Source organism: Lacerta agilis, chromosome 12 (assembly GCF_009819535.1).
Source record: "Lacerta agilis isolate rLacAgi1 chromosome 12, rLacAgi1.pri, whole genome shotgun sequence".
Lineage (NCBI taxonomy): Eukaryota > Metazoa > Chordata > Lepidosauria > Squamata > Lacertidae > Lacerta > Lacerta agilis.
This window is the reverse complement of record NC_046323.1, coordinates 54,954,382-54,969,394: the sequence shown is the minus strand read 5'-3', so window position 1 is coordinate 54,969,394 and position 15,013 is coordinate 54,954,382. Positions and strand designations below refer to the sequence as shown.

General features: G+C 48.2%; 1 protein-coding gene across 1 annotated transcript in view; it reads left to right on the top strand.

Annotated features, from left to right (window-relative positions):
- LOC117055462 (SCO-spondin-like) overlaps positions 1-15,013 on the top strand; it is a 185,017-nt gene that overhangs the window by 72,093 nt on the left and 97,911 nt on the right. The window contains exons 37-46 of the mRNA XM_033164998.1: positions 1,204-1,386; positions 2,245-2,395; positions 3,789-3,948; positions 4,051-4,219; positions 5,362-5,484; positions 6,828-7,046; positions 9,239-9,336; positions 11,389-11,530; positions 12,612-12,776; positions 13,969-14,152. Coding sequence (XP_033020889.1) covers positions 1,204-1,386; positions 2,245-2,395; positions 3,789-3,948; positions 4,051-4,219; positions 5,362-5,484; positions 6,828-7,046; positions 9,239-9,336; positions 11,389-11,530; positions 12,612-12,776; positions 13,969-14,152 — 1,594 coding nt within the window. The remainder of the gene's footprint in view (positions 1-1,203; positions 1,387-2,244; positions 2,396-3,788; positions 3,949-4,050; positions 4,220-5,361; positions 5,485-6,827; positions 7,047-9,238; positions 9,337-11,388; positions 11,531-12,611; positions 12,777-13,968; positions 14,153-15,013) is intronic.

Genomic DNA, 15,013 nt, shown 5'->3' with positions numbered 1-15,013 from the left:
GATGTAAACACAGAGCAGCCAAACACAACACTGCTAGAGTGGACATGAAGGTAACTCAGTCCTCCAGGCTTAACTTCCTGTTTACCTGGACTGAGTTACAGGAACCAGAAGTAGGTGTGGTTTTACCTGGGAACAAGAACCCAAAGAAGACCCCATTTTGCCTCGTCCTTTGAACAAGCAGGATGCTCTCTCTCAGCCTGCAGCTGAGAGAAGCAGAGGTGAAGCCTGTTCCCCTATGGAATCAGCTTCACCACATGTAAATATATTTATCTACGCTTATCTGCCTCTTTGAGCCTGTACTGTGACTCACGGATGACTGTAAGTAAACTCTTTTATATCTTATAATCAGTACTGTATTGTGTCTTTGCTTTTAAGAGGGAAGAAGGGGAATATACCAGGAATATATATTTCTTATAGAGGCTTTAGCAAGCCTATGCAACCGTTTTCTGCTGTGTTTTAAAAGGGAATGTGACTCTGCTAAGTTTGGAGCTTGCTCACACAAGCTGGGGTGATATATATATAATAATAATAATAATAATATATACTCATCCACACTCCTAAACATTCCCACAGCATTGACTGGACAGCACAACGCAGGAACTCAGCAACTCACTTGGATAACTATATACAGCATTTATTGAAGCAACTAATATCCATAAGTTACTATATACAGACTTAGGAAATAAAAGAAACAAAAGTAAAACCTCTCCTCTCTCCTCTCTCTCTCTCTCTCTCTCTCTCTCACAACCTTCATTAACCAAACTACACAACACCACAGAAAACCCCACACAGAGCTTATCTCTTTAGGAACTCCTTAACCAATCACAAGATCGTTACTAAGGGTCTAGAGAGAGAGTAGATCTTGGCTTTCAGCCAACAGTTAATTGCCAGAGGTGGATAGCTGACTTTCTGCACGTAGGCACTTTGAAATCTCTAACAATGTGTGCCTCGAGAGATGCATTTCCAGGAGAACTTTTTTTTTTTTTTTTTTAAAGATTGCAAATTGGTGGGGCAATGTGGAGAATCGAATGTGGAAAACGAGAAAGCGAGAGAAACCTAAATTGACAGCTCTGCCCACTCCTAAACTAGACGCTGCCTGGTTTTCTAAATGGTATCAAGGCTACAGGCCAGGATAAACCGCTGTCTGGTTTGTCTCCCTCTCTCCGTCCCCCCACCTTCTCTCTCTCTCTCTCTCCTGCGCAGGGTGCTGGTGTCCCGACGGGCTGGTCCTGGACAGCGATCAGCAATGCGTGCGCCCCCAAGAGTGCCCCTGCCAAGTGGAGGGCACCCGCTACTGGCCCGGCCAGCTGGTGAAGGTCAACTGCCGCATCTGCACCTGCCAGGACGGTCAGATGAAGCGCTGCCGGCAGAACCCGGAGTGCACAGGTGGGCCAGGCCCCTCTCCCCACATTGCTAGGTGCCCCAGACAATCCGGTGATCCCCCACACTCAAACCTGTGGGAACATTGAGGATAATAGGAGAGGATAGGTAAAGGTAAAGGGAGCCCTGACCGTTAGGTCCAGTCGCGCACCACTTTGGGGTTGCGGCGCTCATCTCGCTTTACTGGCCAAGGGAGCAGGCATACAGCTTCCGGGTCATGTGGCCAGCATGACTAAGCCGCTTCTGGCGAACCAGAGCAGCGCACGGAAATGCCGTTTACCTTCCCGCCAGAGTGGTACCTATTTATCTACTTGCACTTTGACATGCTTTCAAACTGCTAGGTTGACAGGAGCAGGGATCAAGCAACGGGAGCTCACCCCATCACGGGGATCCGAACTGCCTACCTTCTGATCGCCAAGCCCTAGGCTCTGTGGTTTAGCCACCCGCATCCCAGGAGCAACATTCCCCTGCATGTCCACTCTGGGCAAACAGGAAATGTTGTACTTGACTGCTTCAGTGATGTTACATCCCACAAAAATCCCACTGTGTTCCACCCACAAGACCATCCTGCCCAGGAGACACACTGAAGCAGCCACCTGGGGCAGCAGAATCCTGTGGGGCAGCACCCCACAGGTGCCCCACTCGGCCCTGCCACCGCCATCGAGCTTGTCCAAAACACTTGGGCTCTTGCGGGGAACGAGGGCGGGAGACAACTTTAATAGACAATAATTCTATATATTATAATAATTGTAATCCAACAACATCTGGGGGGACAAGTGGGGAGCTGCATGTGTGCACATGTGCCGGCCGGCATCCCTCTCCTTATTGGTAACGCCTCCTCCCTGCTTTCTCCTGCGTTGCCAGTGAATTGCGGCTGGTCCTCCTGGTCGCCCTGGGGCGAGTGCCTGGGTCCCTGCGGGGTGCAGAGCATCCAGTGGTCTTTCCGCAGCCCCAACAACCCCAGCAAGCATGGCAACGGCCGCCAGTGCCGAGGAATCTACCGCAAAGCCCGCAGGTGAGACCTCAAAGAGCCAGCGCATCGCTTGGAGGCCCTCCGAGATGCTCCTTTTTCACTAGAGGCCAAAGCTGAAATTTTCTCTCTCCCGCAATGGAGGGTTCATCCTCCCTCAGCGGTTCATCGCGTTCTTGTGGTATTTCTTATGTGAATTTTTAAAGATGTTATTGCTGTGAGCCTCAGATAGATGATAGATAAATAGACAGACAGACAGACAGATAGAAAGAGATAGAGAGAGGTGATAGATAGATAGATAGATAGATAGATAGATAGATAGATAGATAGATAGATGATATAGACAGAGAGAGAGAGATGATAGATAGATAGATAGATAGATAGATAGATAGATAGATAGATGATAGATAGATAGATAGATAGATAGATAGATAGATAGATAGATAGAGATAGACAGAGAGAGAGAGTCATACTTCTGGTTGCATCTGCTAGGGGTTGGGTTTTTGTGGGTTTCGCCACGCATGCACAGAAGCGCTCTGCGCATGCGCGATATCGCTGCTCGGGATGCAGACTTTTCAGGGTGTGAACGGATCGTGTCCACCACCCAAGGTACCACTGTAGGTAGGTAGGCAGGTAGGTAGGTACTGTATATTCTGGCGTATAAGACTACTTTTTAATCCAGGAAAATCTTCTCAAAAGTCGGGGGTCGTTTTATATGCCGGGTGGAGAATCTGCGGTCGAGTATATCTCAAACTTTATATTTTAACTGGAAAAGTTGGGGGTCGTCTTATACACCCAGTCATCTTATATGCCGGAAAATACAGTACTTGCACTTTTGACGTGCTTTCGAACTGCTAGGTGGGCAGGAGCAGGGACCGAGCAACAGGAGCTCACCCCGTCATGGGGATTCGAACCACTGACCTTCTGATCAGCAAGCCCTAGGCTCTGTGGTTTAACCCACAGTGCCACCCGCGTCCATATATATATATATATATATATATATATATATATATCCATTGTATCCATAATTTTCGTTACATTACAAGTGTTATTGCAATCCCGCTAACGATTTTAACTGTTTACAGTGGTCTCCAAGGTAAATTATAAATTTCCTCCATTCCTTATTAAAATTTTGGTCTTACCGATTTCTGATTTTTCCGGTCATTTTTGCCATCTCGACATAGTCCAACAACTGAATCTGTCATTCTCTTCAGAGAACATTTCTGATCCATGATCTCTCTCTCTCTTGCCTGCCTGCCATGGTTTCTGCCCAAATCGGCTGCGGCCAACCAGCAACACCCAAAGAAAAAACTGATTTGTCTGCTCTCTCTTGGGGGGGGGGGAGGTTGCCGAACTGCATTTCCCCACTTAATGTGGGGGGCCCTGGAAGGAACCCACCAGCCATGATCTCCTGCATACCCTCCCTCCTCCCTTGCAGGTGTCAGACGGATCCGTGTGAAGAGTGCGAGCACCACGGCCGGGCGCATGCCATCGGCGACCGCTGGCGCTCAGGGCAGTGCCAGGTGTGCCAATGCCTCCCCAACCTGACTGTCCAGTGCTCCCAGTATTGCCCCTACAGCACGGTGGCCTGCCCTGAGGTGAGTCTGCCACATTCAATCCTCTTTCCGTGCACCAGGGTGCAAGGGTGCCTCTGAGCATGTGCCAACTTCCTCACTGATGTGCATCCCTCCCTCCTGCAGGGCCGAGTCCTGGTCGAGGGCCGAGGAGATGCCTGCTGCTACTGCATGGAGGCAGGTGAGCCCCCCAGGTTGGCAGGGAATGTTGGAAAATCTGCAAACTCCCCAAGACTCCGGAGCATCCTCCCGTTGGCCCTCTCTGGCTGGCATGCCCCTTCAGTCCAGAGCGCCAGTAATCTGCGACCCTTCTCTTATGAAAAGAGCACACAGGTCTTCTAGCATCACGCAGCAAGAAGCAAGACTAATATGTAGCTCTAAACTACTTTATTTACAGTCTATATACAGAGACTCCATAATCACGTCTGTGTTCTCCAAACAAAAAGTACAAACTGTGACACGAAAGAAGTGAAACCAACTCATACAATAACAACACTTAGGCGGAAGAGATAAGACAGACTTTCGTTCCCACACTTTACTCAGACGCTCATGTGGTTTACACTAAACATAATAGTCCCGCTGAAGCAGCAGAGGATAAATAAAAATCCTAACAGGGAAGGGGGCAGAGATCCTGCATCTCTCCTCCCACCCCACATCAGACAGACTCTGCATTTTAAGTTTTCTCCCCAGGCCTGTGCGTTTATACACACGGGGACTGTGAATTATTTGCTGCACCGAATGAGGAATAAGTTTTTCCATAAAACTATAGAACTCTAGATGCAGGATTCGCAGCTCAAGAACCCCTGACAGATGGATATCCAACCTCTGCTTAAAAGCCTCCAATGAATCACAGAATCCTAGAATTGCAGGGTTGGGAGGGACCCCCAGCGGTCATCTAGTCCAACCCCACTGCAATGCAGGAATCACAACTAAGTATGTCAACCCCCTGCAATGCTCCAATTTCCGCTAATCATGGGGGACGACCCCTGTATCATTATCTGGGGGGTCTTTTCCCTTGTTTTATGAACTTTGGGGACGCTTTGTTCAAATCTTGCAATTCCCAAATATTTCATAGCATCCTAGAATTGCAGCGTTGGAAGGCAGGCCTGTTCAGGGAAGTTTTTAACATTTGATGTTTTATTGCTTTTTATTTTTATTGCCATATTTTTCCGTCTATTAAGATGCCCCCTATTTTGGGGGGCTCAGGTTTAAGAAAATGGGGGGAGATGGCCCTATGTATAAGACACCCCCTAATTTTTCACATTATTTTTTAGGGGGGAAACTTAGTCTTATACACAGAAAAATACGGTAATATTCTGCTGGGAGCCACCCAGAGTGGCTGGGGAAACCCAGGCAGATGGGCAGAGTATTATTATTATTATTATTATTATTATTATTATTATTATTAATACTCCCTCCTGTTTCCTTCATATGCAGGTGAGAACTGGACGGCTCTGCCGACTGTGCCAGCCATCGGACCCCTGGGACCCACCTTGGCCCACCCGGCTTCCTTGACCACAGCCTTGCCGTTCAACACCTTCCCAATGCCCCCTCTCGGAGGTGAGACGCTACGCGCATCATTCCTTGCACCTGGGTAAATGCAGGCCTGCGACTTGGGGCTTCTCGTCTGCAGCGACAAAGAGAGCCCCCGTCCAGGGTGGAGGCTGCCCAAGGAAGGGTTGCTCCTCCCACTTGCTTGGTGGGCGGGGCTCTACATGCAAACAACCTCCTTCACCTCGGAAAGAGCGCAGGGAAGATGCTTCTGCCGGGTGTCAATAGGCAAGGAGTTCCAAAGTTCGGGTCCTGCCACACTTTATCATAGAAAGTTGTTGCCTTTTAGAACCCGTTTCTATTTTATTTATGATATTATTGTTTGAATACGTGTTGTATTTATGGATAATTCTATTGTTTTATTCTCTCTGTACCCGGCTTTTTGGAGGGTTGTTGTTTTTCACGATCAAGTGGTGTGTGAATTTTATGAAAGAAGAGAAAGAAAGAGAGGGAGGGAGGGAGGGAAGTAGAAAGAAAGAAAGAAAGAAAGAAAGAAAGAAAGAAAGAAAGAAAGAAAGAAAGAAAGAAAGCTGGAGCAGCTGATGAGCTCATGCAGAAAGGCTTTTCCAATCAAAGCGGACCTTTAAAAGAGATGTGATCAGTGTTAGAAACTGAGATATGGGAGCTAAATGGCACCTTAAGTCTAGATCAGGGGTAGGCAACCTAAGGCCCGTGGGCCGGATCTGGCCCAGTCGCCTTCTGAATCCGACCCATGGATGGTCTGGGTGTCCTTTTATTTAAAATGCATCTGTGGGTTATTTGTGGGGCCTGCGTGGTGTTTTTACATGAGTAGAATGTGTCCTTTTTATTTAAAATGCATCTCTGGGTTATTTGTGGGGCATAGATATTCATTCATTATTTTTTTTCAAAATACAGTCTGGCCCCCCACAAGGTCTGAGGGATGGTGGACCGGCCCCCTGCTGAAAAAGATTGCTGACCCCTGGTCTAGATTATGGGCACCAGAACGGACTGTCTAGGCGTGCTTTTTAAATAACAATAATACAATGCTGGAAATGAATGAACAGCAGCTAAAATCTTTTGTTCATTTTTCACATGGTCTAGTCCTTCCCCTGCCCACCCCCCTAATCTTCTTAAGAGGGTCTCTTCTCCAGTCTTCAGAGAGTAGCTGGAAGCGGGGAGGCAGAAAAAGGCCCTCCTTGCCTTCCACTCTGCGGTTTTAATCTGAAAACTTAGGCACCCAGAGCTCAGAAACTGCTCACACTAATGAAATTCCCCGGCGCAAAATGCGTCTAGAACAACAGGCGTTTCGAACGCTGGATGTGATGTGTTTCCACGATGCCAGGCGCTCTCCTGACCCCCCCCCCGGACCTCCCTTCTGTGCCACCACCCAGACCTCTGCTACGGCCCGCTGGGCATTGCCTCCCTGCCGGACGCCAGCTTCACGGCTTCCTCGCAGCAGCCAGAGAACCCGGCTCACGCCGCCCGCCTCAACCGCGTCCTGCCCAACGCCGACCTCCAGGGCTGGGCTCCCCCAGCAGACATCTATCCTCAGCTGCTCTCCCGACCCCCCTTCCTGCACGTGGATCTGGGGGAACCCAGGAACCTGACAGGTGGGTGCTCCCCTCGCTCTGGAAGGAAGATCGCAGGAGAGCCGGCTGAGGTTGGGGGGGGGGGCTGCACTGGATTTACGTACAGTGGAACCTTGAGTTGCGGACGTAATCTGTCCTGGAGGCACGTCCGCAACTCGAAGCGTTCGCATCCAGAAGTGCCGCGCCGGCGCATGCGCACGGCGTGATTTAGCGCATTGCGCATGCGCGAGGAGCGAAACCCGGAAGTAACCTGTTGCAAGAAGAAAACACGCAACCTGAAGCAGACACAACATGAGGTATGATTGTATAAGCTAAACAGGCTATAGCTTAGGGCCCCACTCTCTTCAATTCATCATACTTCAGGATCACACTTCAAAATGACCTTAACAGATTAGAGAACTGGGCCAAAGCAAACAAGATGAATTTTAACAGGGACAAATGTAAAGTACTACACTTGGGCAAAAAAAAATGAAAGGCACAAATACAGGGTGGGTGACACCTGACTTGAGAGCAGTACATGTGAAAAGGATCTAGGAGTCTTGGTAGACCACAAACTTGACATGAGTCAACAGTGTGATGCAGCAGCTAAAAAAGCCAATGCAATTCTGGGCTGCATCAATAGGAGTATAGCGTCTAGATCGAGGGAAGTAATAGTACCACTGTATTCCGCTCTGGTCAGACCTCACCTGGAATACTGTGTCCAGTTCTGGGCACCACAGTTCAAGAAGGATACTGACAAGCTGGAACGTGTCCAGAGGAGGGCAACCAAAATGGTCCAAGGCCTGGAAGCGATGCCTTATGAGGAACGGCTTAGGGAGCTGGGTATGTTTAGCCTGGAGAAGAGAAGGTTAAGGGGTGATCTGATAGCCATGTTCAAATATAGAAAAGGATGTCCTATAGAGGAGGGAGAAAGGTTGTTTTCTGCTGCTCCAGAGAAGCGGACACGGGGCAATGGATTCAAACTACAAGAAAGAAGATTCCACCTAAACATTAGGACGAACTTCCTGACAGTGAGAGCTGTTGGACAGTGGGATTTGCTGCCAAGGAGTGTGGTGGAGTCTCCTTCTTTGGAGGTCTTTAAGCGGAGGCTTGACAGCCGTCCGTCAGGAATGCTTTGATGGTGTTTCCTGCTTGGCAGGGGGTTGGACTGGATGGCCCTTGGGGTCTCTTCCAACTCTAGGATTCTATATATCATTTCTGAAAATTCGTTTTCTATGAAATCGCTTCAGGTATTATTCATGGAATCATAGAATCTTAGAGCTGGAAGGGACAACCAAGGGTCACCCAGTCCAACTCCCTGTCTTGAATTTTAATGTGTCTCTACCTTCTTCGGTGGGTTGCGCAAACCGCTATTCTGATTAGTGCTTTTTATAGGATAGAGTAGTGGGCACGAGAGTGGAGTTTATGAAACCGGGGTAGGGGGAAAGCCCCCCAAAAGCTTGGGAACAGCTGTTTTAACGTTGCAATGTTACTGATTCTGCAATGTGGCTGCACCTAACCCCACATTGTACTTGCTCAGCTGACTTCTCCTCCTTCTCCTTCTCCTTCTCCTTCTCCTTCTCCTTTCCTTCTCCTTCTCCTTCTCCTCATTCTCCTTCTCCTCCTTCTCCTCCTTCTCCTCCTCCTCCTCCTCCTCCTTCTCCTTCTCCTTCTTCTCTGGCGATCCCTCGTAGCTGACTAAGATGGCCTTCCATAAACACAGTTTTAACAATGAGTCCGTAAGTGGCTGTGGAGGCCAATTCTGGACCCACACGCCCTTCCACAGTGGGGACATGGGTTTCCGGGCGGGAGTTGTTCTTGGTGTGGATTTGCCAAGCATGCCTTCCTCTTAGCACGTTTCTCCCTTGCGTCCTGAGTTCGAGCGTCTTCAAAGCCCATGACACCTTTGGCAAAGGCTGTTCTCCAACTGGAGCGCTCGCAGGCCAGTGTTTCCCAGTTGTCGGTGTTTATACTACATTTTTTTTTTTAGATTTGCCTTGAGAGTCTTTAAACCTCTTTTGTCAACCTCCATTTTAAAGTTGGGAATAGAGGAGTTGCTTTGGAAGACGGTCATCAGGCACCCGAGCAGCAAAATGGCAAAACTATGGGAACATGGCACCCAAGACCCAATTCCTTTCCTTCCACCTGCACCCATAGTTGAAGGGAAAGCAGGCCACTCTGTATTCTTGCAAGCTTTGCAGGCATTGACTGAGGGTTGTTGTGCCTTTCCTCAGGGGTGGTGGTGCAGGGGGCCGGATCTTCTGATGCCTACGTCACCAGCTTCTTCCTGCGGTTCAGCCTGGACGGCGTGAGGTGGCACGACTACCACGAGGCCCCTTCCACGGGCACCATGCCAGACCTAAAGGTGCGAGACCCACATGGTCTCTCTTATTTATTTATTTTCCAAGGACTTCAAGGTGGCGTCCACGGTCACTTCTCTCCCTCCTCACTTACTCCCCGCAACAACAGCCCTGCGAGGTAGGCTGGGCTGAGAGGCAGCCACCCGGCCCAGTGAGCTTCATGGCCGAGTGGAGATTCGAACCCTGGTCTCTAACCAGCTCCTAGTGCGACGCTCAGTCTAACCCCTGGCTCAAGAGGGTGGAGTGGGGGAAACGAAGACCCTACAGCACTGCAGGGCTAGGATCATGGGCCCACAGCCGGGCACCCTTCGCCAACCTGGTGCCCTCCAGATGTTTTGGGAAGCAGCTGCCATCAGCCCGAATCAGCGCACACTGACAGGAGTTGTAGTTCAGAACGCCTGGAGGGCACCAGGTTGGCAAAGGCTGCTTTCAGGACTCTGTGCATCCGTATCTAAGACTATTGATCTTCTGGGATTAGTTGGGGAACAGCTGTAGGACATCTGTATTGCGTAGAATCATGAAATCATAGAGTTGGAAGGGGCCCAAGGGTCATCTAGTCCAACCCCCTGCAATTTAGGAATATTTTGCCCAACGTGGGGCTTGAACCCACAACCCTGAGATTAAGAGGCTCACATAAGTTTATAAGCCTCTAATCCATGGGGAGGCAAACTAAGGTCCCCGGGGGCCGGATGCGGCCCAATCGCCTTCTCATTCTGGCCCGCGGACGGTCCGGGAATCAGCGTGTTTTTACATGAGTAGAATACGTCCTTTTATTTAAAATGCATCTCTGGGTTATTTGTGGGGCATAGGAATTCGTTCATCCCACCCCCAAAAAAAGAGTCCGGCCCCCCACAAGGTCTGAGGGACAGTGGACCGGCCCCCTACTGAAAAAGTTTGCTGACCCCTGCTAAGGAAGGAGAGTCTACCACCTTGCAATGGAGAAAGAGAGAGAAAGAGGAAGGAAGGAAGGAAGGAAGGAAGGAAGGAAGGAAGGAAGGAAGGAAGGAAGGAAGGAAGGAAGGAAGGGAAATTGATGCTCATAAGAGATGTGTTTAAATATATCCAGGGTAGTGAGGTCCTCAGACCATGGCTCAAAAGATGGTGGGTCCATATATGTTTCTTGATAACTAAGTGCTCCGTAATGTTGGTATTAATACTTTATTGAAAAGTTTTCAATTATAAAGAAATAAAGCGATACAAAGAGAAAGAGAAGAAGAAAATGAAAAAAGGCACAAAAATGTGTAAAGGAAAAGAACCCCAAATAGATTAATATACAGGTGAAACTCAAAAAATTAGAATATCGTGGAAAGGTTTGTTTCTTTCAGTAATTCAACTTAAAAGGTGAAACTAATATTGAGATAGACTCGTGACATGCAAAGCGAGATATGCCAATCCTTCATTTGTTATAATTGTGATGATTATGCCGTACAGCTGATGAGAAGCCCAAAGTTGAAATTGTTAATTTGGGGTTCTCATCAGCTGTACGCCATAATCATCACAATTATAACAAGCAAAGGCTTGACGTATCTCGCTTTGCATGTCATGAGTCTATCTCATATATTAAACTCCAGTAGCTAATGAAAACAATTGCTTACATAAATGGACATTTCCACGATATTCTAATTTTTCGAGTTTCACCTGTATATGAAAGACACCCTAACCCACACATTCTTTTATAAAGTTGATATGACTATCCTATGTAAATATTAATAGCCTCCTCCATTTGGTATAAACCCATTTCAAATATGGTCGTATTTATCCTAGCAAAGTCTACGTCTGCAAGCCGTCCGTCCGTTCATAAATTGCGAGTGTCATCATGTCGTCGATCAATTTAGTAAAGGGGATCAGATCTTTGTTCTTCCAGTTCATCAACGTTACGCTCTTGGCTACCATTAGAGCATGTAAAATCCATTTCTGTTGCCCCGTTGTTAACTTCCGCACAATAGGTATATTGTTCAATAGGTGCTTTGTAACGTTGAATGAGTTCCGATGATGGGACCTTCAGTCTCTTCCCTTCCCTCTAGCTTTTCCAAGGGAACTCCGACGACTCGACGCCCGTGGTCAGGACCTTCCAGCGCATGGTGCGCGCCCGGCATGTCCGGATCCTTCCCCGCGACTTCCACAACGGGATCTTCCTCCGCGTGGAGCTGCTGGGCTGTGGGAAAGGTAGGATGGCAGGGCTGGCGAGACCTATCAGCCTGGCGGTGGGTGGCTCCCTAGGATTCGCTGCTGCTGTTCCTTTTTTAAAAAATAATTTTTATTAAATTTTACAATTTTATCATCATCATAATCATTATTTCAAAAGCAAAATACAGGTGAAACTCGAAAAATTAGAATATCGTGGATAGGTTCATTTCTTTCAGTAATTCAACTTAAAAGGTGAAACTGATATATGTGATATATCAAGCCTTTATTTGTTATAACTGTGATGATTATGGCGTACAGCTGATGAGAACCCCAAATTAACAATCTCAACTTTGGGGTTTTCATCAGCTGAACACCAAAATCATCACAATTATAACAAGCAAAGTCTTGACATATCTCGCTTTGCATGTCATGAGTCTATCTCATATATTAAACTCCGGTAGCTAATGAAAACAATTGCTTACATAAATGGACTTTTCCACGATATTCTAATTTTTCGAGTTTCACCTGTACATTACAAAGCCTCGATGACTTCCCTCAACTTACTTTTCCTGTTTTTTGGCATATTATCTCTCCCTGCTAGTTGGTTAGTTCTTACTCTTTAAAAACTTTAAAGTAATACTTCTTCTTCTCTTATCAGTTTAACATCCTATTTCTATTCCTACATTATTTTGTAAATTGAAAGTGTTTAATCAAACCCTGCAGGTGAGTCCGTTTCTTTACATTGATTCTGTAAATATAACATAAATGGTTCCCAGTCCTTCTTAAAATCTCTATTTTCTCGAAGTCTTTCTGTTAATTTTGCCATTTCAGCCTGTTCCACCAGTTTTCCTTGCCATTCTTCTTTAGTTGGTATTTCAGTACTTTTCCATCTTTGAGCTAGCAATATCCTCGCCGCAATTGTCGCATACAGTTTTTTCTTCTCTTTCGGCAAGTCTTGACCCGAAAGGCCTAGCAAAAACGCTTCTGGGTTTTTCACAAAGGTTATCTTAAACATTTTCTTCAATTCATTATAAACCATTCCCCAGTATTTTTTTAAATTTCCTTACAATTCCTTCTGTCTAAACCCTCCAACTTCCCCACCCTCCTCGCCCCCTTTCAGTGTCCCCACAGCCTCCCGGGACCCCAACGGTGCCACCCACTGCCAGGCCCTGCTGGACCGGGGAGTTCCTGTGCCAGAACGGGCGCTGTGTCCCCACCGGGCCCCATGGGGCCATTTGCGATGGATTCAACGACTGCGGGGACTTCTCGGACGAGAGGCACTGCGGTGAGTAGTGGGCAAAGACCCCTTAGGGAGCACGTGAAACCAAGCAATCCATCAAATATATTGCGTGCAGTTCTGGTTGCCTCCGCTCAAAAAGGAGATTGCAGAATTGGAAAAAGTTCAGACTTTGGCAATCTTTCGTAATATGGCACCCCGTGTGGGGCCAAAATCTGGTGCCCCCAAATGGCCCTTCCCTCCCTCCCTCCCTCTCTCTCTCTCTCTCTCTGTCTCTCTCTCTCTCTCTCTCTCTCTCTCTCTCTGTCTCTCTCTCTCTCTCTCCTCTCTCTTTGCATTTTAATATTTTTATTAAGTTTTATGTAACTAGTGTAAGAGGGACGCGGGTGGCGCTGTGGGTTAAATCACAGAGCCTAGGGCTTGCCGATCAGAAGGTTGGCGGTTCAAATCCCCGCAATGACGGGGTGAGCTCCCATTGTTCGGTCCCTGCTCCTGCCAACCTAGCAGTTCGAAAGCACGTCAAAGTGCAAGTAGATAAATAGGTACCGCTCTGGCAGGAAGGTAAACGGCATTTCCGTGCGCTGCTCTGGTTCAGCAGAAGCGGCTTTGTCATGCTGGCCACATGACCCAGAAGCTGTACACCGGCTCCCTCGGCCAGTAAAGCGAGATGAGGGCTGCAACCCCAGAGTCGTCCGCGACTGGACCTAATGCTCAGGGGTCCCTTTACCTTTACCTTTAACTAGTTTAAATTCAAACATACCATTCACCTCTTCGTTTAGGATTCTCTAAATCCCTTGACTCCCTTACGCCCTTCCATGGTTACCATTATCAATCTCTCTTTTCATCTGCTTATCGCATTTTCTCTAATTTGTTTTAAGGATAGTAATCCATTTTTCCACATTTTTTCGTGATTAGAAGCATTACTCAGATCCTGCCAAAGTTTTTAGTTGCTTATGGTAAATACATTATAATTTTTCCGCATTTCTTCTTAAAATCAAGCAGATTCCCAGTTTCAAAGATAATGTTGCTTGCTTACTGCTAGACTCTGAAAACTTCTGACGGCGGTCAGTTCAGTCGGTCAGCCTAAACTTTCCCTCATCCTTCGTGAGTCGCAACCCGGCAGAAAGAAACTATTTCATTTATTACAGGCTTGGTTTCTTTTCTACAAAAATTTGGGGTTCATAATAAATTCTGTCCGATCCTTCCTTCACCGGGTCTGTTCTGTGGGTTCCCTTGGCAGGAGTTGGCCCATCTCCAGAGCCCTCCGTCCCAGGGGGCTGCCTGCCCTCCCAGTTCCCCTGTGCCATGTCGGGGGTCTGCGTCAAAGCATCCCAGAGGTGCGATGGGGTCACCGACTGCCCAGACGCCCACGATGAGGTGGGCTGTGTGCCCGAAAGCAGAGCGCCCTCGGCTGGGACCAGCAGGTAATGCGTGGCCGGGGGGGGGTCTCCTTTATAGCCTGCCCCCCAACTTAGTGTATGGGCTGCGGGTTTGGCGAGATAGCTCAGTCGGCGCAGCTTGGGATTCTTCATCTCAGGGTCGTGGGTTCGAGCTCCGTGTCAGGCAAAAGGAGGTTGGACTAGGTGACCCCTGCAATGGTACGATCCTACAGAGCTAAACTGTGGAACTCCCTGCCACAGGAGGTAGCGATGGCCGCCAACCTGGATGGTTTTAAAAGAAGGTTAGGCAAATTTGTGAGGAGGAGAGGCCTGGCAAAGGCAACAAGCCAGGATGGCTCTGCTCTGGTGCTTCCACAGTCAGAGGCAGTAGTGCTTCTGAGTACCAGTTCTTGGAAGCCACAGGAGGGGAGAGGGCTCTTGTGTTCGAATCCTGCTTGGGAGTGTCTCATTAGCACATTATTATGTTTTTATATGTGCTGGAGGGACGCGGGTGGCGCTGGGGTCTAAACCACAGAGCCTAGGGCTTGCTGATCAGAAGGTCGGCGGTTCAAATCCCTGCGACGGGTTGAGCTCCTGTTGCTCGCTCCCTGCTCCTGCCCACCTAGCAGTTTGAAAGCAAGTCAAAGTGCAAGTAGATAAATAGGTACTGCTCCAGCAGGAAGGTAAACGGCGTTTCCATGCACTGCTCTGGTTTGCCAGAAGCGACTTAGTCATGCTGGCCACATGACCCAGAAGCTGTACGCCGGCTTCCTCGGCCAGTAACGCGAGATGAGCGCCGCAACCCCAGAGTCAGACACGACTGGACTTAACGGTCAGGGATCCCTTTACCTATATGTGCTGGAAGCCTCTCAGAGTGGTTGGGGAAACCCAGCCATATGGGTGAGG